Source organism: Pan troglodytes, chromosome 17 (genome assembly GCF_028858775.2).
Source record: "Pan troglodytes isolate AG18354 chromosome 17, NHGRI_mPanTro3-v2.0_pri, whole genome shotgun sequence".
NCBI lineage: Eukaryota > Metazoa > Chordata > Mammalia > Primates > Hominidae > Pan > Pan troglodytes.
The window spans coordinates 28,238,812-28,263,605 of NC_072415.2; the positions used below are offsets into that span (position 1 = coordinate 28,238,812).

The window sequence follows — 24,794 nt, forward strand, 5'->3', positions numbered from 1 at the left end:
TTCAGAGCATGACAATATTCCTTCTTCAAAGCTCAGGCAATGCCACCACCTCATATCTATAAAGTACCTCACAGTTTAAAGCAGATTTCCCTACACGTTCATTTTTAAAGCAAACCAATACACGGGGTAGGTACGTTTTCTGGTGTTCCACAGCCACCCATACCAACCTTTGACTTGGTTTAGAAATTCCCAAGGGTTAGGGCTCAGACAATCAGAAGGCCAGCTCTACCTGCAAAGCTGACTTGGACAAGTGTCTCCGTGCGGAAGGATCCCCCCCGCCGCCCCGCCCCAGAAGGACCTGCAACCTTGACAGGGCAACCCGGGGACACCCCGCATCATCTAATGAACTTGGGGGAGATGACTCCAGGAATTTCACAACTTCCCACCGTCGCAACACTCACAACAGAGCCCCTGGGTGTTAACTCCCTTCTCTCGTTTTAAAAAAGTTACAAAGTAAAAACAGACACCACCAACAGCTCTCCCTAGACTGCAGGGCCGCAATCGGGCTAAGCTCGCCCAGGGCCAACAAACGCTGAGGTCTCAACCCGGGGCGGCAAGGCCTCCCGTAAAAGGAGCGGAGGCAGAGGGAGGGCCACGGGGGAGCCGGCTCTGCACTTCGAGGCCCGGGCCAGGGCCCGCCCGAGGCGTCCGGCCACCAGGTCACGGACATGGCGGGCACACGGGAGAGGGAAGCCAAGGCCGCAGGACCAGGACCGGGTGACAGGTTTATTGCCCTCAGTGAGCAAGTTGAGTTTCTCATCACCCTCCCACCCCCAAGTCTACACGCGCATCCCTTCCTCGCCCCTTCGCGTACCTGACACACAGAGGCGCGAAATCCCGCGTAGTCCGAGCGCTCCCCGACCTGCAGAGGCCGGTCCCCGAGCTCGGACTCCTTTTCGCGCCGATCAAACAAGTACACCATCCTGTGGCCGACGCCTCCGCCATCCTCCTTAGTCCCCACAGAGGCCCCACCAGGCCCGCCGCCGTCCGCCGCTGCCATATTGGGGAAAAGGAGAAAAGACAGCGACGCCTGCCGCCGCCGGGCTCAGGGCTGAGGTGCGCGCTCCGCGCGGCGCCTTCAGCTCCAGCTCCAGGGGCGGCTCGAGGCCTCGGCCCGGCGCGCTGCAGCTCCTCCTCAGCGGCGGCGGCCGAGCAGCGGCAGGCGCGAGGATCACCCGGGAACCGATTCAAACGCGCTCCTGCCCGTGCACCACGTCACTTCCGCGGCCCGCCACTCCTGAGGAGAAGGGGACGCACGGCGCGCTCCTCACCGGGCCCGGGCCCAGCGCCTATCGCCGCCCACACAAGCCTCACGGTGCGACCCGCGACCAGCGCCGCCGCCGGGACTGTGGCGCAGGAGGAAGAGCGGTGGCGGGTGGCGGGCGACAGCGAGGGGCGGGGCGAATCCAGCAGGCCGCGCGGGCAGGGGCGGGGCTTCGCCGCGCGCGCGCCCGGGGCCCGCCCCCTCGGCCCTCGCGAAGTTGGAAGGAGGCTGAATCTTTTGCGGGTGCCTGCTCCCTGCGGGTAGTCCTCAGAAGCCGAGGCGGGAGAGCAGGGCTCGGGGGCAGCGGGGGAATCTCCCGAAGAGCTGTGTTCTCTCTGTGGAAAGGGCCCCGCTGCCTTCCCGCCTCTCCATGATCCCGACTGAGCTTGTAGGTGCCGCGCCGGCTGACTGAGCCCTCTCTGGCTGGGTCGCGTGGACGCGGCGGCGGGAAGCTTCAGGCCGGCGGTACTCGCCGGGCGCAGAGTCCACCAAAGCGAGCACGTGGGTCCCTCTGCCGAGAAAATAGGCGCTACGAGAGCCGGCGCCCCTTTTTCCTCCTCATTTCTTAGTAGTACTGGGTGGGCTCCAGCGTGGGCCCCCGAGACAAAGCTGGTCCGTGAGAACGTCAGAAGGGCGCTCTGTGACGTCACAGCGTCCCAGCCCGCACCCTCTGGGGGCCCTAGAGCGCCGACGGCATTCGGGGTACGGGGGTGACTCCAGCGCCCTAGTTTTAACGCTACCTGCGCTTCGCGGTCTCCCACGTGCCTGTAAATTCTGAAAGAACCCACGCCACAGTTACTAGGGTTAAATTAGATGTTCGCAAAATTCTTAAGGCCTAATACGTTTTCAATAAAAGCCTTTAATCGTCATTACCGGGCAACGTTTCATTAACTATCCTCATCGTGGGCAGGTAGTGCCCTAACTCAACAAATAAAATGCCATTGTTAGAGGACTAGGTTTACTCTCCGATTCTTAGAAATCGTGAATATTGTATACTTGAGAGTGGTATGTAAATTCAGAAACCCAAAGGTAGCAGATAGAGGGGTTTTTCAAATCTCAGAATATAAGCCTGGATAATAGTGCGTTTTCTGTTTTACTAGGTTTGCTAAAACCTTATATGGACAGACTTACAAAGTTAGTGTTATGTTAGAAACCTAGATTTGCTTGTGGATGTCAAGACGTTTCAAGATCGTGGGGAATGTGTGTATAAATTGACTACACATATACTAGAGGTAGACACCAACTAGAACGAAATTGTGAAGGCGTGTTTGGGGAACATACATTGTTTGGCTGGAAGTGAGGAGAACTGAGCGGTAGATGGTGGAAGATAAAATTGGAAAGACATAAACTGTGGCCAAATGCCGTTCATGTTCCTTAAGGTGGAGGTGGAGGAGAAGAAAACAAAAAAGTAACCCCCGATTCTAATGGAATTTCTTTGAAGTCTGATGTTTTATTTACCTTTCAAATTCATGCGAATGTCTCATTCTATTCCTTTATATAGTGGTATTTGAGTTAAATGACTCAAAGAAAAACACAAATTGTTTTTCTAATTCTTAGTTAATGGGTAAGATGAATTGCCTCTCTACTTCAGCAAATTGAGATTAGAGCTGGAGATTCGTCATCAGGGCAATTTCTCATTTCTTTGTGATACCAGATTATACAAGCACACCTCTTTCATGTCTTTAGAAGAGATTTCAGGATCATCTCTAAGAGACTTTTTTTTTTAATGGTGCCAGAGAAGTGTACTGCAGTATTATGGGCAGCTCTTGATGGGAACATTGATGTCTTACCTTGTTGAGAGATCGAGTCTGAATCAGTTTCTTAATGGCAGTATGGCATCACTTTTGTTCTCAGAATATCAAACAATTTTTTCATCAAAGAAAGATGACGAGTTTGTTCTTTATTTAATTTTAATCACAAGTAAATAAAAGCGTTTGAAATGACCAACTTCCTTAATGAGTTCTCTTCAATTGACTCTTAGTTTTTGTTAATTAGCTTACTACAGAGTAAAATATTTAAGTGGCCTTGTATCAGTTATTTATTGCTACATAACGAACTTCCCCCAAACTTAGTGGCCCCTGAAGAAGTTCCCCCATTCCCTTCCTCCTTGCATGTAGCTCAAGCTTGAGTCAGGCAGGATTTGAGATGCCACAGACCCAGACCAAGTGCAGCTCAGAGATGGTGAACGAGATGGTGAACAATAGCTCTTCATGTCTGCAATTAAAAATGGCCTCCAGTAAAACTACAGTCGTCCTTTGGTATCCTTGGGAAATTGGTTTCTGGACCGGGACCCCCATGGATAGGAAAATCCAAGGCTGCTCAAGTCCCTCATATAAAAGAGCGAAGTATTTGCATATAACCTACATACATCCTAGATTACTTATAATACCTAATACAATATAAATGCTATGTAAATGGTTGTTATACTGTATTGTTTTTCATTTGTATTTTTTTGTTTTATTGTGATTTTAAAATATGTTCTATCCTCGGTTGATAGAATCCAGGAATGCGGAACCCGAGGATACTGAGGGCCACTGTACATTGCAAAAAAATGGGACAAAAGACTTAGTGGAAAGGGTATAAAAGCTGATGAAGCAGAGCCTGAGGATTTTGTGGTGGAAAAAGTACTACACCAAGGTGTGGTGAATGGGAAGGTGGAATATTCCCTGAAGCGGAAAGGATTTACACTTGCTGACAATAATTGAGAACCTGAAGAAAACTTAGGTTTTCCTGAGTTCATTGAACTATTTCTTAATCCTCAAAAAAACTGGTAAAGGAAAAGATAGTACAAAAAGAAAATCTTTATCCGATAGTGAATCTGATGACAGCAAATGAAAGGGATGCTGCTGAAAAACCAGGAGACTTTGCCAGAACTCTTGATCCTAAGCAAAGAATTGGTGCCACAGACTGCAGTGAATAATTAATGTTTCTAATGGAATGCAAAGACTCAGACGAGGCTGACTTGGTGCTGGCAAAGAGGCAAACGCAAAGGGGCAAACACGAAGTGTCCTCAAATTGCAAATTATTTTTATGAAGAGAGACTAACTTGGCATTCCTGTCCAGAAAATGAAACTCAAAAATTGTTGCACTGCAGTATACTGCCATATAGTGTGTGTGTGTGTAAAACCTAGGTCTTGATTTTCTTATTAGTGTGAAATATTCTATTTTTTAAAAAATAGAGATAGAGTCTCACTATGTTGCCCAGGTTGGTCTCAAACTCTGGGCTCAAGTGATCCTCCTGCCTTGGCTTCCCAAAAGTGCTGGGACTACAGACGTGAGCCACCCTGCCTGGCCAGCTATTTTCTAATGAAATCTATTTTCTACTGCAAAATCTTGTTTTGAAGTAGAATCAAAAGAGTTTTTGGGGTTGGTTTGTTTTGGGTATTTGTTGGGGTTTTTTTCATCAATAGCACTTGTTACTTTTGAACAAGTAGAAAAAGCTTTCTGTAGCTGCTTCATTTACCAGAAAAGAATATTTGGTTCCATGGTATATTATTTCCTCTTTTCTAAATGTTGGGAACATTTTCCATAATCATTACTCAATCATAACTTGTGTTTAACCTATAATGCCTAAGGCTATTCTGAATTTTTGTTTGTTTGTGCATATGTAAATATACATGTACATAGTTGTGGTTTTGTTTTTTATTTTACATGAACTAAGAAATAGCATTTCACAATCATGGGTAAATTCAAGTTTTCTTCTGGAATGCCATCGTTCTAAGCAGCCCAAAGAATAGATCATCTTAAGTTAAAATTTTACCTAAATCCACAGTGTTTCAAATTGAATAATTTGTAATTAGTTGGCCAAGTTAAATACAATGTAAACAATTTAAATTGCACAATTTAAAGAAGCCAAATCAGAGCCGGGCACGGTGGCTCATGCCTGTATTCCCAGCACTTTGGGAGGCCAGGCGGGCGGATCACCTGAGGTTGGGAGTTCAAGACTAGCCTGACCAACATGGAGAAACCCCATCTCCACTAAAAATACAAAATTAGCTGGGCATGGTGGTGCATGCCTGTAATCTTAGCTACTTGGGAGGCTGAGGCAGGAAAATCACTTGAACCAAGGAGGCGGAGGTTGTGGTGAGCTGAGATTGCACCATTGCACTCCAGCCTGGGCAATAAGAGCAAAACTCCGTCTCAAAAAAAAAAGCCAGGTCAGAGTCCATAATGTCTATAGCTATAGTCATATAAAAGCAACAGTTTATTTGCAAAACTTTCTAAAAGGAGAAATTTTATCACCAACAACCTCTGCACTCAGATGAGGAAACCAGACAGATACTGATGTGGCTTTTTTTTTTTTTTTTTGAGACAGGGTCTTGTTATGTTGCCAAGGACGGTGTGCAGTGGTACAATTATAGCTAACTGCAGCCTTGAACTCCTGGGTTCAAGCAATCCTTCCGCCTCAGCCTCCCAAGTAGCTAGGACTACAGACATATGCCACCACACCCAGCTAATTTAAAAATTTCTTTGTAGAGACAGGGTCTTGCTTTCTTTTCCAAGCTGCTCTAACTTTTGGCCTTGAGCGATCCTTCCACCTCAGCCTCCCAAAGTGCTGGGATTGCAGACATAAACCACCACTCTCAGCCCAATACTGGTGTGTTTTAATTAGCCAAGCAAGGCTTAGCTAAGTGGGCATTTAAAGGTTCCTTCTAAAGAGCCATTTCTTTACAAAAAGTTGAAAATCTTATGCTATATTGGCCAAAAGGTCATAATTCATGGAATGTCTTTGCTCATGAAACTAAATAGATGGTGAGAGATGTTGCTGTTTAAGACCTGGTGGCATACATGGGTGAACAATTGCAATGTAAACTCTTGACTTGCATGCTTTTTCTTTACCTCAACCCATTCATTACATGTAGGCTCAATCATTTCACTATTTAGGTTACTGGTTCAGAAGAAGCCAGGAAAAACAATAACACTATAGTAATAAGAATGTTGTTACCTGAGTGTGTATTGCTTACTTTCTTGCAGATACTGCTGAATAGCGATCAATACGTAGCTTTATATTTTTAAAAATAAAAATAACTTAGTGGCTTAAAGAGGAATCATTTATTTGCTTGTGATCGACAATTTGGGCTAAGCTCAGCTGAAGAGATCTTCTGCTGGTCTCACTTGAGATCACTTCAACAGCTGCAATCACCTGGTAGCTTCACCAAGGCTGGATGGCTCACAGTGGCCTCACTCACATGGCTGGCAATTAGCTAAGGCTGTTGGTTGGAGCGCATCAATTTTCCTCTAGTAGGCATCTCTAATAGCATAACTTGGTTTCTTACTTGGTTGTCACAGCGTTCCAAAAGAAAAGGCTCCAGTGTGCAAGTGCTTATGGAAGTTCTGCTTGCATCACATTTTCTTTCTTTTTTTTTTTTTTTTTTTGAGACTGAGCCCCATCCTGTCACCCAGGCTGGAGTGCAGTGCGTGGTCTCAGCTCACTGCAGCCCCTGTCCCCTGAGTTCAAACAATTCTTCCACGTCAGCCTCCGTAGTAGCTGAGAGTATAGGTGCACGCCACCACACCGGGCTAATTTTTCTATTTTTAGTAGAGATGACATTTCACCATGTTGGCCAGGCTGGTCTCCAACTCCTGACCTCAAGTGATCCACCTGCCTCGGCCTCCCAAAATGCTGGGATTACAGGTGTGAGCCACCGCACCTGGCCTGCATCACGTTTTCTAATGTCCCACTGGCCAAAGCTAGTCATGCAGCCAAGCCCCTGTGTGGTCCACTCCCACAATAGAGATAGGCTTACAAAAATCCCGATATGGAGAATAGCACTGTATCTGTACACTGAGATGAGACAAGTTTGAAAAAATGTTGCAGATATACGGTAGCTGGCAAAAAGAAGGAAAAGAAAAAGCAGTCTTGTTAGGATTTGCTGATGAGATTAAATTTCCCCCAAATAAAAATACCTAGAAAATTGTGCTTGCTTTGGCAGCACATATACTAAAATGGGAATGATACAGAGAAGATTAGCATGGCCCCTGCACTAGGAAGACACACAAATTCGGGAAACATTCCACATTATAAAAAAATAAAAATACCTAGAAAATAAAGGGCAAGGGCTGGGCATGGTGGCTCACGCCTGTAATCCCAGCACTTTGGGAGGCTGAGATGGGCAGATCACAAGTTCAAGAGATTGAGAGCATCCTGACCAACGTGGTGAAACCCCGTCTGTACTAAAAATACAAAAATTAGCTGGGTGTGGTGGCGTGCTCCTGTAGTCCCAGTTACTCGGGAGAATCACTTGAACCTGCGAGGCAGAGGTTGCAGTGAGCTGAGATCGTGCCACTGCATTCCAGCCTGATGACAGAGCGAGACTCCGTCTCAAAAAAAAAAAAAAAAAAAAAAAAAGAAGGGCAAGGAAAGTGATTTTGGGGGGTTATTTTTTATTTTGCCCATTTGTGGGGAATTCTACAGGATGAAAGTGATTTTTTTAATACCTCTATCTTCTCAAATTTATTTATTTTTATTATTTCTGGAGAGAGAAAAACAATTGTAGTGACATGAATTCAGGCTTTGCCAGTTAAAATACTTTCTGTAATATAATTTGTGACTTAGAGCCCCAAATCTACCAAACTGGTAGAGAACATTTTGGAGTTCCTTCATTCCCAGTTTTTGTTTGTTTGTTTTTGTTTTTGAGAAAGGGTCTCATTCCGTCTCTCAGGCTGGAGTGCAGTGTCAGGATCTCAGCTCACTGCAGCCTCTACTTTCTGGGCTCAAACCGTCTTCCCACCTCGGCCTCCTGAGTAGCTGGGACCATGGTCGTGCACCACCATGTCCGTCTAATTTTTGTATTTTTTGTAGAGATGGGTTTTCACCATGTTGTCCAGGCTGGTCTTGAACCCCTGAGCCCAAGTGAGCCACCCACCTCAGGCTACCAAAATGCTGGGATTACAGGCATGAGCCGCTGTGCCCAGACTCATTCCCAGTTTTAACAAGTTTGATGCTTCTGGGTGGTAGGGGTAGAGGCTCATCCATGTCTACAAGGCAACCTGTTTAGATCTAGTGGCTTCCTGCTGCTTTTGTGCTGATTAGGACATAAGCGCCATTTGCAAGGGTTATTTTTAATCCCATTTGCCTATATATACATATAGCTATTTTGGGGAGGGGGGAACCAGGCCATTTTACCACCCTACAGGGAATCTCTTTTTTAATCTGGATAAAATCCTTTGCCTTTCTCTTTCTTCAAGGCACTCTATCAATGCCTATAAATCCTTTTCTTGGTCAGGTACAGTGGCTCACGCCTGTAATCCCAGCACTTTGGGAGGCTGAAGCGGGCGGATCACCCGAGGTCAGAAATTTGAGACCAGCCTGGTCAACTTGGCGAACCCCGTCTCTACTAAAAATATAAAAATTAGCTGGTTGTGGTGGCGCACACCTGTAGTCCCAGCTAGTCGAGAGGCTGAGGCAGGAGAATCGCTTGAACTAGGGAGGCAGAGGTTGCGGTGAGCCAAGATCGCGCGCCACTGCACTCCTGCCCGAGCGACAGAGCAAGACTCCATCTCCAAAAAAAAAAAAAAGTTTTTTGTTACCTGTTTGATTACACGTTTATTTTGATTGTAAAGCACTGATTATTTTTCCTTCAAAAATCCATATAGTTAGGCTGAGGCGGGCGGATAACCTGCGGTCAAGGGTTCAAGACCAGTCTGACCAACATGGAGAAACTCTGTCTCTACTAAAAACATAAAATTAGCCGGGCGTGGTGGCACATGCCTGTAATCCCAGCTACTCCGGAGGCTGAGGCAGAAGAATCGCTTGAACCCAGAAGGCGGAGGTTGCAGTGAGCCGAGATTGCACAGTTGCACTCCAGCCTGGGCAGCAGTGCGAGACTCCGTCTCAAAAAAAAAAAAAAAAAATACATGTAGTTGATTTTTTACTTACATATGAAAAACGGTACTTAGAATTTATTGAGTTCTTAAACTGCCAGTACCTCTACAAACACTTTACATTTTCTTGTTCAGTCTGTTTCTACATTTTTATATCATGAAATATTTCATGCATACAAAAGAGTATACATAATCTAAACGTCTGTGAAAAGACAAACACATCTGTCTTAAAACCATTAACTTAAATAAAAGAGCATTATTGATGCTTTTAAAGACCCCAGTAAGCCCCTTCCAAAATGACATCTCTCTACTACTGAAGTATTCTCTATTCTGAAATTTGTAGGTATTTGTTTTCCTTCTGTTTGTAATAAATTATTTAGTTTTTGAGTTTTTGAACTATGTGTACATATATACATTCTTCTGCTCATTTTTTGTTCATCATATTTGTAAGATTCAATAATGTTGATGCAAGTTACTGTAGTTCATTCTTTTTTTATTCTGTTTTACTGTTATATAGTATTTCTTGATACGAGTACACCACTGTCTTTCCATTCTCCTATCAATGAACATTTAAATTATTTCCAGGTCTTTGGTTTCTTTGTTTGCTTTTACTTTTTAGAAATCAAGCTTCTATGAGTATGTGTCTGTTGTATCATGATGTTCTTATGCAATGGATATAATATTGCATAGGTTATATATCAAATGTCATAGAATATGGCTAATTTACACACTTACCTGATAATGCCAAATTATTTTCCAGCAGTATAGAAGACCTGCTGCTCCACTACCTTGTCAAAATGTAGGAGTGTTTTACTTTTGAAAATGTTTGTCAATCTGGTAGATGTGAAATAGTACCTCATTGTGGTTGTAATTTGCACCTACCTCGTTATAAATGAGATTGAGGCTGGGTGTGGTGGATCACACCTGTAATCTCAGCACTTTGTGAGGTCGAGGCAGGCAGATCAACTGAGGCTAGGTGTTCGAGACCAGCCTAGCCAACATGGCAAAACCCCGTCTCTACTAAAAATTCAAAAAATTAGCCAGCGTTCTGGCACCTGCCTGTAATCCCAGCTACTTGAGAGGCTGAGGCACGAAAGTTGCTTTAGTCTGGGAGGCGGAAGTTGCAGTAAGCCGAGATTACACCATTGCACTCCAGCCTGGATGACAGAGCAAGACTCTGTCTCAAAAAAAAAAAAAAAAAAAAAAAAAGATTGAGCACCTTTTCATATGAGTATTTCCTAATTGTGTTTCCTCTTCTATGAAATGCTTATTCATGGCTTGTGCCTTTTGTTGTTGTTGTTGTTGTTTGAGACGGAGTCTGGCTCTGTGCCCAGGCTAGAGTGCAGTGGTGCAATCTTGGCTCACTGCAACTTCCGCCTCCCTGGTGCAAGCGATTCTCCTGCCTCAGCCTCCCGAGGAGCTGGGACTACAGGCACGCGCCACCATGCCCAGCTAATTTTGTATTTTTAGTAGAAAAATACGGGGTTTCACCATTTTGGCCAGGATGGTTTCAATCTCTTGACCTGATGATCCGCCCGCCTCGGCCTCCCAAAGTGTTGGGATTACAGGCGTGAGTGAGCTACCACACCTGGCCTTATTTTTTTTTTACACAGGGTCTTGCTCTGTTGCCTGGGCTGGAGTGCAGTGGCACAATCAGGCTCACTGCAGCCTCAGCCTCCTGGCTCAAGGTATTCTCCCACCTTAGCCTCCCAAGTAGCTGGGGCTACAGGTGCGGGCCACCACACTTGGCTAAATGTGCTGGGTTTTTTATGAAATTACTTGATTTTTTCCTATTGATTTTTTAAAAGTTCTCCACATATTGTGGAACTCAAATTTTGTTGGTTATGTCTATATAACATCTTTTCCCAGTTTGTGATTTGTAATTTCCCTTTCTTTGTGAGACCTTTTAATGAATGGTAGTTCTCGATCTTAGTATGTTTGAACTTATCAAATTCTTTCCATTATGATTTGTACTTTTTGGTCTCTAAGAATTCCTCTAATACAAAGGCATTTTCAAATTTTATTTTATTTTATTTATTTATTTATTTTCAGACGGAGTTTCACTCTCGTAGCCCAGGCTGGAGTGCAGTTTTGCGATCTCAGCTCACTGCAACCTCCACCTCCTGCGTTCAAGCGATTCTCCTGCCTCAGCCTCCCAAGTAGCTGGGATTACAGGCGCCAGCCACCACGCCCAGCTAATTTTTGTATTTTTAATAGAGATGGGGTTTCACCACGTTGGCTCGACTTGTCTGGAACTCCTGACCTCAGGTGATCCACCCACCTCGGCCTCCCAGGGTGCTGGGATTACAGTTATGAGCCAACGTACCTGGCCTCAAATTTTATTTTTGAAGTTTAAAATTTTTCTATTAAAAACACTTAATGGCCAGGCATGGTGGCTCACGCCTGTAATCCCAGCACTTTGGGAGGCCAAGGAGGGCAGATCACCTGAGATCAGGAATTCAACATCAGCCTGGCCAACATGGCGAAACCCCGTCTCCACTAAAAATACACAAATAGCTGGTCGTGGTGGCACACGCCTGTAGTCCCAGCTAGTCAAGAGGCTGAGGCAGGAGAATCACGTGAACCTGGGAGGCAGACGTTGCAGTGAACCGAGATCGTGCCACTGCACTCCAGCCTGGGTGACAGAGACAGGCTCCGTTTAAAAAAAAAAAAACAATTAGTCCTTAAATTGTGCAAAGTTGATTTTTATGTATTATACTAAAAGAGGCTCCAACTCCTTTTTTTTTCAAATTGTCTGATCATCATTTATTGAATAGTCTATCCTTCCCCTGCTGTATTATGTGTGACGTACTGTTACATACCAAGTTTCCATAAATGCATGCCTCTGTTCCTGGATTGTCTAGCCTGTTTGTTGGTCAATTTTTCACCCTCTCTACTAATACTACACTTCCTTAATTACTCTAGCTGTATTATATTTTGATGTCCACTGGGGCAAACCACCTCATCTTATTCCTTTTCCGGAGTGTCATGTAGTTGGTTTTGCTTTGTTTTTTTTTTATGCCATTGCTGCCTTAAAGATATGTGGTTGTTTTTTGGGTATCTCTTGTGATAATTTCCTCCTCTTTTTGCTCAGTGCTTTCTCACACAAGAGACACTTAGAATTATGGTCAACTGTGTTTCCATAATAGTAATACCTGAGGTTCAGTAAAAACCTGAGTACATCATAAGCTTTCTAAATTGACTAGTATTGCTTTGTAAATTGCTTACCAAATGCTTAGTTGTGGTTGGAAAGCTGCTGTTTATGTCCACATCAACCTCATTATCAGATCCCACAACCCTTGATATTTCATACTGTTCATAATTACCCTGTGCATTCTGATTCAATTACAGCGCTAATAGACCAGGTTCCCTAACAACACAGAAAGACCAAGTTTTTAAATCACTCACTGCTTATAGAAAATTTTCTCATTCTTGGCTTTTCATGGGTTTCACCCAACTGAACTGAATAGGAAAACATGATTCTGCTAATTTCACTTGCATGTATACACACATGTGGCAGAAATTTTCAAGACAAATAAAATTGGGAACTTCTCCCCTGGCCCCAGGTTCTATAAGTAAAATTGACTCTCTGGACTAGAATAATGTATGGCTTTATCCTGTGATTTCCTCACCCCCTTGTATCCCAAATTGAGAAGCATGGCTCTTGGCAGTCAGAAGCAATAAAAAATTTTTATAAGTGGGTATGGCATAATAAGATCTATCCTAAAAATAAAACTCTGGCAAGAGTGGAAAGAAGGGACACCATTTTGTGCATACTTTATACCTTAGTTAGATGATAAAGTGACAGTTACAAAAGATCTATCATCATTCATCCATTCAGCAAACACATATTGTGTAGAAATTGAGATAACAAATAAAAGTCTCTATCTTCATGGTGCTTACATTCTATAGGGGGAGACAGAAAAAAATGAACAAATATACAGAATATCAGATGGAGATCAATGTGCTGTGGTGAAAAATTAAGGATGCAGAGTGCTAGGGGCTGGATGGTCACACTTTGATATAAAGTCAGAGAAGATCTCTCTGATAAGGTGACATTGTTAAGTCATCTTTCTTAAGTTGAGCAGAAAGCTAAAGGAAGTAAAGGAGCACGTTGTGTAACGATCTAGGAGACAAGTGTTCCTGGCAGAGGGAAAAACAAGTGCAAAGATCAGAGTTTTGGCAGGATGATGTGATATAGTTACAGAGGGGGCGATCAGAGAGATCAATGGGGAAGAGTGGGAATTATGTGAAGAAAAGATCATGCAGAGCCTCGGAGGCCATTGTGATAACTTTGGCATTCACCTCGAACGACGTGGGATGTGTTGGAAGACTTGGAGTAGAGGTGTGGTATGGTCTGAAATATTTTTACAGAGAACTACTCTGACTGCTCTATTGAAGATACACTGTCAGGGGCCAAATGCAGAGGCCAGCCTACCTGTTAAGAACTGATTCAATAATCCAGGCACAAGATAGCGAGGACATGAGCTGGGCTGGCCGTGGTGGAGCTGAGCAGAAGGGGTCAGATTTTTAAGGCGCAACTGACAGATGCATTAATGGATCAAATGCGGGGTATATGAAAAAGATAGTAGTTAAGCCAGTCTCCAAAATCCGTGGCTCCTGGGGAAGTATTGTGCATACTTGCATATTTTTGGCTGTCCAGCATCTCAGTCCCTTCCGATGTTTGGGGGATTCCCCATCATATAAATCTGAGGGGCAGACAGAGCCCACCTCCCACTGAAGGAGGCCAGATGCTCCTTTTTCCCGTCTCCCCTGCAGTCGAGATGTATGCACATGAATAGGACTCAGTCTGTCAGAGATTGATGGGGCAGCAGCACCAGTATCCAGTTTGTGGAGGCAACAGAGGCACACATACCTTAGGGCGGAATAGTGTTAGCTGTGCAAGGGACAGGTAGCAGTGGTATCCCCATGGAACCAGTTCATGATTTTAGCTATGCTTCTGACTATGTAGCTTTCAAGTCAGATTGGCCAAACTCCCAGCAAAGCCACAAGCTACCCAATTTCCTAGCCACAAATAATATTTCTACTTTTAAAGGAACCAGAGGTGGTTTCTTTTCCTTGTAACTAAAAACCCTGATTTATCCACCAAGGACTGACATTCTACTGTGAATGTTGTCATAATAATAACTGTCATTCATTGAGTGAGCAAGGCACTTATTTCAACGAATTCTGTTAGATGAATATTCCTGTTTGAGAAGTGAGGACACTGAGATGTAAAGGACAAATCATCAGGCCAGGCACAGTGGCTCATGCCTGGAATCCCAGCACTTTCGGAGGCTGAGGTGGGCAGATCACTTAATCTCAGGAGTTCGAGACCAGCCTGGCCAACATGGCGAAACCCCGTCTCTACTAAAAATACAAAAATTAGCTGGGCGTGGTGGCTCATGCCTGTAACCCCATCTACTTTGGGGGCTGAGGCAGGAGCATCACTTGAGCCTGGGAGATGGAGGTTGCAGTGAGCCAAGATTGCGCCACTGCACTCCAGCCTGGCGACAGAGTGAGATTCTGTCTCAAAAAAAAAAAAAGAAAATCTAAGTTTATTTGGCTCCAAAGCTTGGACACTACAAATAACCTCATCCGGGGTTCATAAAATATGAACTCAGCCATTTTTACATTAATTCAGCTTTCTCTATGTCTTATATATGTATTCACAACAAATTCTCAACTTTCCTTGAAATTCTCTGAAACTACGTATAGGACTTAATGCTGAAATATTAAGATATATCATTGTTTTGAAAAAATTATCATAGTCTGATGAGGGCCATAAATCAAGTTCAAAATAAATTCTAATGTTTGTTAGTATTGTTTGAAATTTGGGCAAAATTAGTTAAGTTTTTTCTGAATTTCAGTTTTAATAGACCTTGTTTTGGTCAATTAGAAGATGGAGGCAAAGTGCTTTATCAGTAAATATACTGAGCTCCTTCTCAGATGGTATCTATTACCAGAAACATTAAATACTGTGGTTGATTGAAACACCTATTTTCATGCTATTTTAAATAATTAAACAGCTATAGTTCCCCAAGGATGAGGGATTTCAATATTTGAATCATGCTGCTGGAAAATAACGTGATGTTTGCCAACAAGAGGTGTGACTATGAAGAAATGAAACTGATTATCAGAAAAGAAACTGAAACTGTGGTTTGTGAACCTAGAGAAGCACTCAGAGGAGGGGTGTGTTATAATATTTTTATTTGCAGAGCATTAAAGAGGCAACATGGTGTTAGGGAGAAGCAAATTGATCTGGGAGTGAGGACTTGTGCTCCCAGGTGCCAAACCTAATCCCTTTCTAGCTAGCTATGCAACAAAGGTCAATTCAATGAGCACTGAACACAAGATTAAAAAGACAGATTAAAAATAAAAAAAAAAACAGGCAAAAAAACAGAAATAACTGTGACACTTTATTAGAAGTATTCATTCATTGGCCGGGCACAGTGGCTCACACCTGTAATCCCAGCACTTTGGGAGGCTGAGGTGGGTGGACCACGAGGTCAGGAGTTCAAGACCAGCCTGGCCAACGTGGTGAAACCCCGTCTTTACTAAAAATACGAAAATTAGCCAGGCGTGGTGGCAGGTGCCTGTAATCCCAGCTACTCAGGAGGCTGAGGCAGAGAATTGCTTGAACCCGGGAGACAGAGGTGGCAGTGAGCTGAGATCATGCCACTGCACTCCAGCCTGGGTAACAGAACAAGACTCTGTCTAAAAAAAAAAAAAAAAAAAAAAAAGGTGAGCAGAGGTAGGAATCACAGATGACTCCCAAGTTTAGGGTTTAGGTCACTGGGTAGATGATGACGCTTTCATTGAGCTGGGGGAGAGAAGTGCTATTACTGCAATAGAAGGGATTCCCAAGAGCACAGTACAAAGGCTTGGAAGAGAGTGCCACAGGGATCCTCAGGAGACTTCTGCATTTAGAAGAGGAAAGAGATTCTTATAATGAAAATAATAAGTATATAAGGTAATGCATATGGTAATTAGCTTGATTTACCCACTCCAGTAGGGTATGTATATATATTTTGAAACATCCTGTTGTACACAGTAAATATATACAATTTTTATTTGTCAGTTTAAAAATATGTATTATTTTAAAAAGCCTAATTCTACTCTGAAAATTAAAAACAGAAGAAAAAGAGACAAGGAAAGAGAAACTTTACTTGCTGTCAGTATAAGGGTGTCAGACTTCTTTCTGATGAAGCCAGAAAGAGTGGCTCAGCAAGTTGAAAACACAAGTATTCAAATGGAAAGAAAGACAAAATTATCAGGGCACTAAATTTATATCAGCCTGTTGAAGGTGAGGAAAAAAGCCACTTACTCATACAGGTATCATATATGCAAAAATCATTCATGTTGGCCAGGCATGGTGGCTCACAACTGTAAACCCAGCACTTTGGAAGGCTAAAATGGGTGGATCGCTTGAGCCTAGGAGTTCAAGACCAGCCTGGGCAACATGGCAAAACCCCTTCTCTATAACAAAGTACAAACGTTAGCCAGGTATGGTGGCACACACCTGTAGTCTCAGCTACTGAGATGGCAGGATCGCTTGAGCCCAGGAGGTCGAGGCTGCAGTGAGCCATGATTGTGCCACCACACTCCAGCCTAAGTGATAGAGTGAGACCCTGTCTCCAAAAAATTAAAAAAAAAAAAAGAAAAAGATCATTCATATCAGCATAGCAAAAGTCAGGGACAGCATTATTTAGAGAATCCAGGCTCACTGCAAATTTTTTAGAGTTTATTATTTTGGACACCAGAACCAGTCAGGATGACCCTATTCTTTTAAGTTTTTCTTAAGAATGTGAAGTGGTTTGATTTTGTTCCTATCTATAGTATGTGATGTGCTTAATCATACTGGAAGCAGAACAAAGCATGAGTTTTGCTTCTATAGGAGATTAGCAATGGCATAAGGCATGTGGAGGGAAGGAAAGGAGAGAAGGAAGGAGGGACTGACTATACAGAGACATAGAGTTGGGTGTGCATGGCACGCATGTGTGACAAAGAGCAAGTATAAATTATTATTGGGGCTCCTGTGTGTCTGTGTCATCACTCAGGTGTCCAGGCCTCATTAGGCCACACAGCAGACTGATCAGTAATTTCCAACCTTTCATTTGGGTTCCACATGAAATAATGATGAGGAGTCTTTGTAGAACTTGGAGAAGGTAGAACTGAAACTCAAGGGAGATCCTACTGAAATGGTTACAGGAGGTATTGTCTAGTTCAAAGAAGGTCACTTTCATAAGGATTTAACGGTAGTCCAAGTTGAAAACCTCAGGCTTCATCTGTTGTCAAATAATACATAAGGTATTTCTAGGCTTCTCCAGAGAGAAAGAGTCAAAGTCTGCAGGAAATCGCTAGCTCCTGCAATATCAATCAAATTAAAACTCCACAATTGGCAATAGATGGGGAATTTACACATGGGCTCTGTAGAATAGCTAGACTTTGAAGCCCCGATCTTCCCTTTGGGGTTCCTTTCTATTGCTATCACTGCCAGCTCCTTTTTTGTAAATCCTATTACTTTTTTTTTTGTGGTTGGTAGAGGATCTCACTCTGTCGCCCAGGCTGGAGTACAGTGGTGCAATCACAGCTCACTGCAGCCTCCACCTCCCTGAGCTCAGGAGATTCTCTCACCTCAGCCTCCCTAGTAGCCGGAACTACAGGTGCCCACCACTATGCCTGGCTAATTTTTGTATTTTTGTAGAGACGGGATTTTGCCATGTTGCCCAGGCTAATCTCGAACTCCTGACCTCAGGTCAGGAGGCCGATGCATTCGCCTCGGCCTCCCAAAGTGCTGGCATTACAGGACTGAGCCACCACGCCCGGCCACTATCACCTTTTATGAACATACGTCCCCACCTTAATTCCTGGCAGCATAGTAGAGACTTTGCTGGGTGTTCAGACTATAGCATGTGTAAGAATAACCTGTACTGTGTGTTTAAAATACAAATTCCTAGGTTCCACACCCAGATATTAATATTTTGAATCAGTCAAATATGAGACTGAGAATGTATATTTTTAACAACTTTCATGTGGTTCTGACAGAGATAGTTCAAACACCACATTTTGAGAAACACTGAACCAAATGGGACAAAAAAGGTGATGGATATAGAAAAGAATATATTGAAGCCAATCTGAAAAGGCTACATACTGAATGATGTCAAGTATGTGACATTTCTGGAAAAGGCAAAACTATGGAGACAGGAAAATGATCAGTGGTTGCCCAAGGGCTGCGAAGAGGAGGGATGAGCAGGCAAAACACAGAGGATTTTTAGGGCAGTTAAATTATTCTGTCTGATACCATAGTGGTGAATACATGTCACTTATACGTTTGTCCAAACCCAAAGAATGTGCAACATGAAGAGTGAACCCTTATGTAAACTACGGACATTCCGTGGTTATGATGTATCTGCATAGATTCCCTCATTGTAACACATGCACTGCTCTCTGGTGGGCAATGTTAAAAACCAGGGAGCTGGCATGTGTGGGGGCAGGAGGTACCTTTCTTTCCATTTTGCTGTGAACCTAAAACTGTTCTAAAAACATAGTCTCTCGCTCTCTGTTTTTTTTTTTTTAGACGGAATCTCGCTCTGTCGCCCCAGGCTGGAGTGCAGTGGCCCCATCTCGGCTCACTGCAAGCTTCGCCTCCCGGGTTCACGCCATTCTCCTGCCTCAGCCTCCGGAGTAGCTGGGACTACAGGCGCCCGCCACCACACCTGGCTAATTTTTGTATTTTTAGTAAAGGCAGGGTTTCACCGTGTTAGCCAGGATGGTCTTTATCTCCTGACCTCGTGATCCGCCTGCCTCAGCCTCCCAAAGTGCCAGGATTAGAGACGTGAGCCACCACGCCCAGGCTAAATTTCTGTTTCTTATCTAAGTTTCACTTTCTTTAGAGAGAAATAATCTCTTCTCTAAAACTATATTACTCATCCTCCCCTTACAAGGCAATTGGCCGGTTCTAGAGTTAGAATGCAGCATCCCCACACAAGATACACAGATCATATAGCACACAGGTCATTAGCCATCCATAACCATATCAATTATGAAAAATAAGGACACTTTTTGTCACATTCCTCAAAATGTGTATCTTTCAGTTCTAAATATCCCTATTAATAGTTAATTTAAGTCCGGGCACGATGGCTCACGCCTGTAATCTCAGCACTTTGGGAGGCTGAGGTGGGCAGATCACTTGAGGTCAGGAGTTTGAGACCACTCTGGCCAACATGGCGAAACCCTGTCTCAACTAAAAATACAAAAACTAGCTGGGCGTGGTGGCACGCACCCGTAATGCCAGCTATTCGGGAGGCTGAGGCAGGAGAATCACTTGAACTGGGGAAGTGGAGGTTGCAGTGAGCTGAGATTGTGCCATTGCACTCCAGCCTGGGCGACAGAGCGAGACTCCTGGCAAAAAAAAAAAAAAAAAAAAAGGTTAATTCAAGCTGACATTTGCCAAGCCTGGGTCAGTTCCTCCTCACAGAATGTACTCTGGCTTGACGTGAATCTGACTTCTATAATTGCCCCCTGCTGTCCTGTGGTACATAACTCTTGATACTTCTGAGATGTGATTTAGAAAATGAATACTTCTCCAAAGGAAACAATAAATTTGCAGAGATAAAACTGCCTAAATCATGCTGAATATGCTGCACAAGGAGAACCAAGCCCTCCCCATTCCCAATCATATGTATAGGAAATGTAGACTTTTTCAAGGCAGTCAGCAGGAACAAAATATGCACAAAGACTCTGTTTTCATGTTTTTGTACTTTAGTTTTGTATTAGATATTTCCTGCTTCTACAGCTGTTGGGTGTGTCCCTCCTCCTGTTCCGGTGATGTAAACCTAAAAAAAAAAAAAAAAAACCTTCTCAAAAAAGAATAAAGAAGTAAACACACACACACACACACACACACACACACTGAACATTTTAGATTCCCTGTTATATCAACCCTTTTCATTTTAGAGAATGTTTTTGCCTCACATGTGCAAAACTAAATCTATCCAACCTTGTTGCTTTTTCAGAAGAAAAGGAAGTATACACTTGTGTATTGTCTCCAGTTTTGCTAGCCTAAGAGAAACTAACTGCTTGTAACTCAAAGCCAAATCCTCAAGGTGTTCTAGCTCAAAGCCAACCACAACAGGAAGGGGAAGTACACAATATCTTACACTTTATATAATTTTGCTGTTCTCTCCTCATGTCCCTACGTCTCTCACACATCTCTAAATCTTCTTACAGGGTACAGCATCCTTGGAAATGCAGGAAACAGCTTCTGGATATCTGATGCAGGGCTCCCCTTAGATTTTTCGCAGCGGCCGAGCAGCCTCCTATCTCCATACAAGTCAAAGTCCCCATTTGCCTCTGCTGTGGTTGAAATTTTCACAGAGTGCTCCTCTGGAACTACAGTCCTACTGAGCCTTTTCTATGGCCTTCTACGCAGCCAAGTTACTTTCCCCAAACAGGACCCTTAATTCTAATCAGAGCTTGAGAAACTCTGCCAGCAGATTGTGATAAACAATGTTTTCGACAGGACACAGAAAGGCCAACAGAACAATGTTTCTAACCAAATATAATTAATGCTATACCGTAGTTGGAAAAAAAAAGACTAACCATTCCTTCTTAGAATCACCGAACAAAGGCCAAACCCTATAAAAAGCCCCTCCCTGGCTGGGCGCGGTGGCTCACGCCTGTAATCTCAGCACTTTGGGAGGCCAAGGTGGGCAGACCACTTGAGGTCAGGAGTTTGAGACCAGCCTGACCAACATGGTGAAATCCCGTCACTACGAAAAATACAAAAATTAGCTGGGCATGGTGGCACGCACCTGTAATCCCAGCTACTCAGGAGGCTGAGGCAGGAGAATTGCTTGAACCCGGGAGGCGGAGGTTGCAGTGAACTGAGATCATGCCACTGCACTCCAGACTGGGCAACAGAGGGACTCCGTCTCGGGGAAAAAAAAAAAAAGCCCCTCCTTGCTCCATGTTTCTGAGATATCCCATGACCAGTTCCTCCTCACTACAGCAAGTACAGTCATGCAACTATTTTCTGTAGGTAAGACCTGTGGTCTTTTCTTTGGTTGGTGAGCTTTAACTGGCTTTTATTATCTCTGGGTGGCATTTTCAATTCTCAGAGTGATTGTCCCATAGAACTGAAGTCTCCTAACCCTCCCTTCCCCTAAAAGCCGCATTCTAATCAGGGCTTGAGAAACTCTGCCAGCAGTTAGGCTGTGATAAACAATGTTTTCAACAGGACACAGAAAGGCCAACAGAATAATGTTTCTAACCAAACATAATTAATGCTAAACTATAGTATAGCATCCCCTGCCCCACCCCACCACACCCTTGCTTACTATACCTACTTGATGGAACTCCCCAAGTTCCTTCTCTTTGCCCCAGGATAGAGGTTGCCTTAAGGAAAGACATCAGGGTAATGCTGTTCTTGGCTCCCAGTTACCCAGTTACTCCTTCCTTTCCATGCACAGATTGAGAGCATCCACCGCCGGGCGACTTTTTTGTCTGTCCTGCTCATCACCCTCCATCAGGGGATTTTGGTGGAAGTGCCAGCCTTTCCCAGCCCTTTCCAGGCCTCTACAGCCAGTTCTGTTTCTAGCCTGACTCAATTCTACATCTTTCCTCCCTCTCCTGAAAATGGACAATTTTGAGTAACCAACTGTTTGACTTCTCCATATCCCTCTTCCAGAATGTGAGGCATGAAGATGCGGGTGTGAGAGTAGATCTAAAATTCATTTTCAAGGATCCAAATAACTTGGCCCTTGACCCTCCTGGTGCCTAGAAAACCAACTCTCTCCAATAGACCTACTCTCATCTTCCCTACTCCAAAGCTGTCAGATACCTAGGGAATCCGTTTTACAACCATTTCATTGGTATCCCAGCATTTTGATGGAATTTTGCATTGTTTATCTTTGTGAACAATATACTTCTCTTAAGTGCCTGGGCAACTAACTTAGTCTCTAATTTGTAGAGAGTAGATCCTCTTCCTACTTCTAAGGCTGAAAGATAAAAAGGGAGTAATTTCCCCCACCATTCCATCCCTCTGCTGGGACACTGGTCTAGTTTGTATCCTCTTCGAGTTCCCTAGGGTGGAACCATGTCTTCTAGCAAACAGACTGGCTTCTTCAGCACTGATGTTTTCCTCTTTTCTCAGGAGTAGAAAGAGCTGTCGATGGAGGGCTACCCATTACCCTCCCCTCCTCCACAAAGGAGCTGTCACCTCCCCTTAATAGGCAAACCACTCAGGGGCCATCCCCATTTGTTTCTTAAACCTGCAAGTTTCTGGTGGGTGGAGTCTCCTGCTTCAGAACAAATGATATCTTTCTCCCAAGTCAGAGGTCTCAAGGTATGTAGAGGAGAAATGATTCCACTATCATAACCCTCTTACAGAATGTTGATGGGACTTGTCCCCCGCTCACTCAGTTGCTTGATATGAGGCATTTTACCCTCCCACCTTACCCACATATCTCCTGCCCCACCACACCACACCCTTGCTTACTGTACCAACCCTTGGCAACTTCACTGACCAAAATTCCATGTAGTTTGCAGTTCCTTTTGCTCTAGTCACGTTACCATTTTGCACCATTCCTCAGCTTCTCGGAGAATTGCCTGACTGCATTAGTCTGTTTTCACACTGCTAATAAAGACATACCCGAGACTGGGAAGAAAAAGAGGTTTAGTTAGACTTACAGTTCCACATGGCTGGGGAGGCCTCAGAATCATGGCAGGAGGAGAAAGGCACTTCTTACATGGCAGTGGCAAGAGAAAATGAGGAAGAAGCAAAAGCAGAAACCCCTGATAAACCCACCAGATCTCGTGGGACTTATTAACTATCAGAAGAATAGCATGGGAAAGACCCCCTCCCCACAATTCAATTACCTCCCCCTGGGTCCCACCCACAACACATAGGGATTCTGGGAGATAAAATTCAAGTTGAGATTTGGGTAGGGACACAGACAAACCATATCATTTTGCCCCGGCCCCTCCAAATCTCATGTTCTCCCATTTCAAAACCAATCATGCCTTTCCAACAGTCCCCCAAAGTCTTAACTCATTTCAGCATTAACCCAGAAGTCCACAGTCGAGAGTCTCATCTGAGACAAGGCAAGTCCCTTCTGCCTATGAGCCTGTAAAATGAAAAGCAAGCTAGTTACTTTCTAGATACGATAGGGATACAGGCATTGGGTAAATACAGCCATTCCAAATAGAAGAAATTGGCCAAAACAAAGGGGTTACAGGGCCCATGCAAGTCCAAAATCTAGGAAGCAGTCAAATTTTAAAGCTCCAAAATGATCTCCTTTGACTCCAGGTCTCACATCCAGGTCATACTGATGCAAGAGGTGGGTTCCCATGCTCTTAGGCAGCTCTGCCCCTGTGGCTTTGCAGGGTACAGCCTCCCTCCCACCTGCTTTCATGGGCTAGTGTTGAGTGTCTGCAGCTTTTCCAGGTGCATGGTGCAAGCTGTCGGTGGATCTACCATTCTGGGGTCTGGAGGATGGTGGCCCTCTTCTCACAGCTCCACTAGGCAGTTCCTCAGTAGGGACTCTGTGTGGGGGCTCCGACACCACATTTCCCTTCTGCATTGCCCTAGCAGAGGTTCTCCATGAGGGCCCCACCCCTGTAGCAAACTTCTGCCTTTGCTATGGCTATGCTATGCCTGGGCATCCAGGCGTTTCCATACATCTTCTATAATCTAGGCAGAGATTCCCAAACCTCAATTCCTGACTTCTGTGTACCTGCAGGCTCAACACCACGCAGAAGCTGCCAAGGTGTGGGACTTCCACCCTCTGAAGCCACAGCCCAAGCTGTACGTTGGCCCCTTTCAGCCATGGCTGGAGTGGCTGGGAACAGGGCACCAAGTCCCTAGACTGCACACTGCAGGTGGGCCCTGGGCCCAGCCCACGAAAACACTTTTTCCTCTTGGGCCTCTGGGCCTACGATGGGGGAGGCTGCCGTGAAGTTCTCTGACATGGCCTGGAGACATTTTCCCCATGGTCTTGGGGATTAACATTAGGCTCCTTACTACTTATGCAAATTTCTGCAGCCGGCTTGCATTTTTCCCCAGAAAATGGGTTTTTCTTTTCTCCCAGAAAATGGGTTTTTCTTTTCTATTGCATAGTCAGGCTGCAAATTTTCCAAACTTTTATGCTCTGCTTCCCTTATAAAACTTAATGCCTTTAACAGAACTCAAGTCACCTCTTGAATGCTTTGCTGCTTAGAAATTTCTTCTGCCAGATATCATAAATCATCTTTCTTAAGTTCAAAGTTCCACAAATCTCTAGGGCAGGGGCAAAATGCTGCCAGTCTCTTTGCTAGAACATAACAAGAGTCACCTTTACTCCAGTTCCCAACAAGTTCCTCATCTCCACCTGAGACCACCTCAGCCTGGACCTTATTGTCCATATCGCTGTCAGCATTTTTATCAAAGCTATTCAACAAGTCTCTACGAGGTTCCAAACTTTCCCACATTTTTCTGTCTTCTTCTGAGCCCTCCAAATGGTTCCAACTTCTGTCTGTTACCCAGTTCCAAAGTTGCTTCCACATTTTGGGGTATCTTTTCAGCACTGCCCCACTCTATTGGTACCAATTTACTGTATTAGTCCATTTTCATGCTGCTGATAAAGACATATCCGAGACTGGGAAGAAAAAGAGGTTTAATTGGACTTACATTTCCACATGGCTGGGGAGGCCTCAGGATCATAGT

The 24,794-nt window shown here is 44.2% G+C and overlaps 1 protein-coding gene, 1 non-coding gene and 1 pseudogene across 10 annotated transcripts in view; 2 read left to right on the top strand and 1 right to left on the bottom strand.

Annotated features, from left to right (window-relative positions):
- SMCHD1 (structural maintenance of chromosomes flexible hinge domain containing 1) overlaps positions 1 to 1,903 on the bottom strand; it is a 147,859-nt gene extending 145,956 nt beyond the window's left edge. For 6 of the 9 annotated variants that reach the window (XR_010151859.1, XR_010151858.1, XR_008540621.2 and 3 more), the window contains exon 1: positions 815 to 1,903. Coding sequence is in view for 3 of the 9 variants with exons in the window: in XM_512045.8 (XP_512045.2) it covers positions 815 to 1,000 (186 nt within the window). In the remaining 6 variants the exon portion in view is untranslated. The remainder of the gene's footprint in view (positions 1 to 814) is intronic. The other 3 variants (XM_054671725.2, XM_016933406.4, XM_063795541.1) reach the window with 2 other exon arrangements.
- A 1,551-nt stretch (positions 1,904 to 3,454) lies between these two features.
- On the top strand, positions 3,455 to 4,646 carry LOC107969384 (chromobox protein homolog 3-like; annotated as a pseudogene).
- A 2,535-nt stretch (positions 4,647 to 7,181) lies between these two features.
- Positions 7,182 to 7,288, top strand: LOC112206333 (U6 spliceosomal RNA). The gene has a single exon (XR_002940556.1). It is a non-coding gene; the product is annotated as a U6 spliceosomal RNA (small nuclear RNA).
- Positions 7,289 to 24,794: the final 17,506 nt, after the last annotated feature.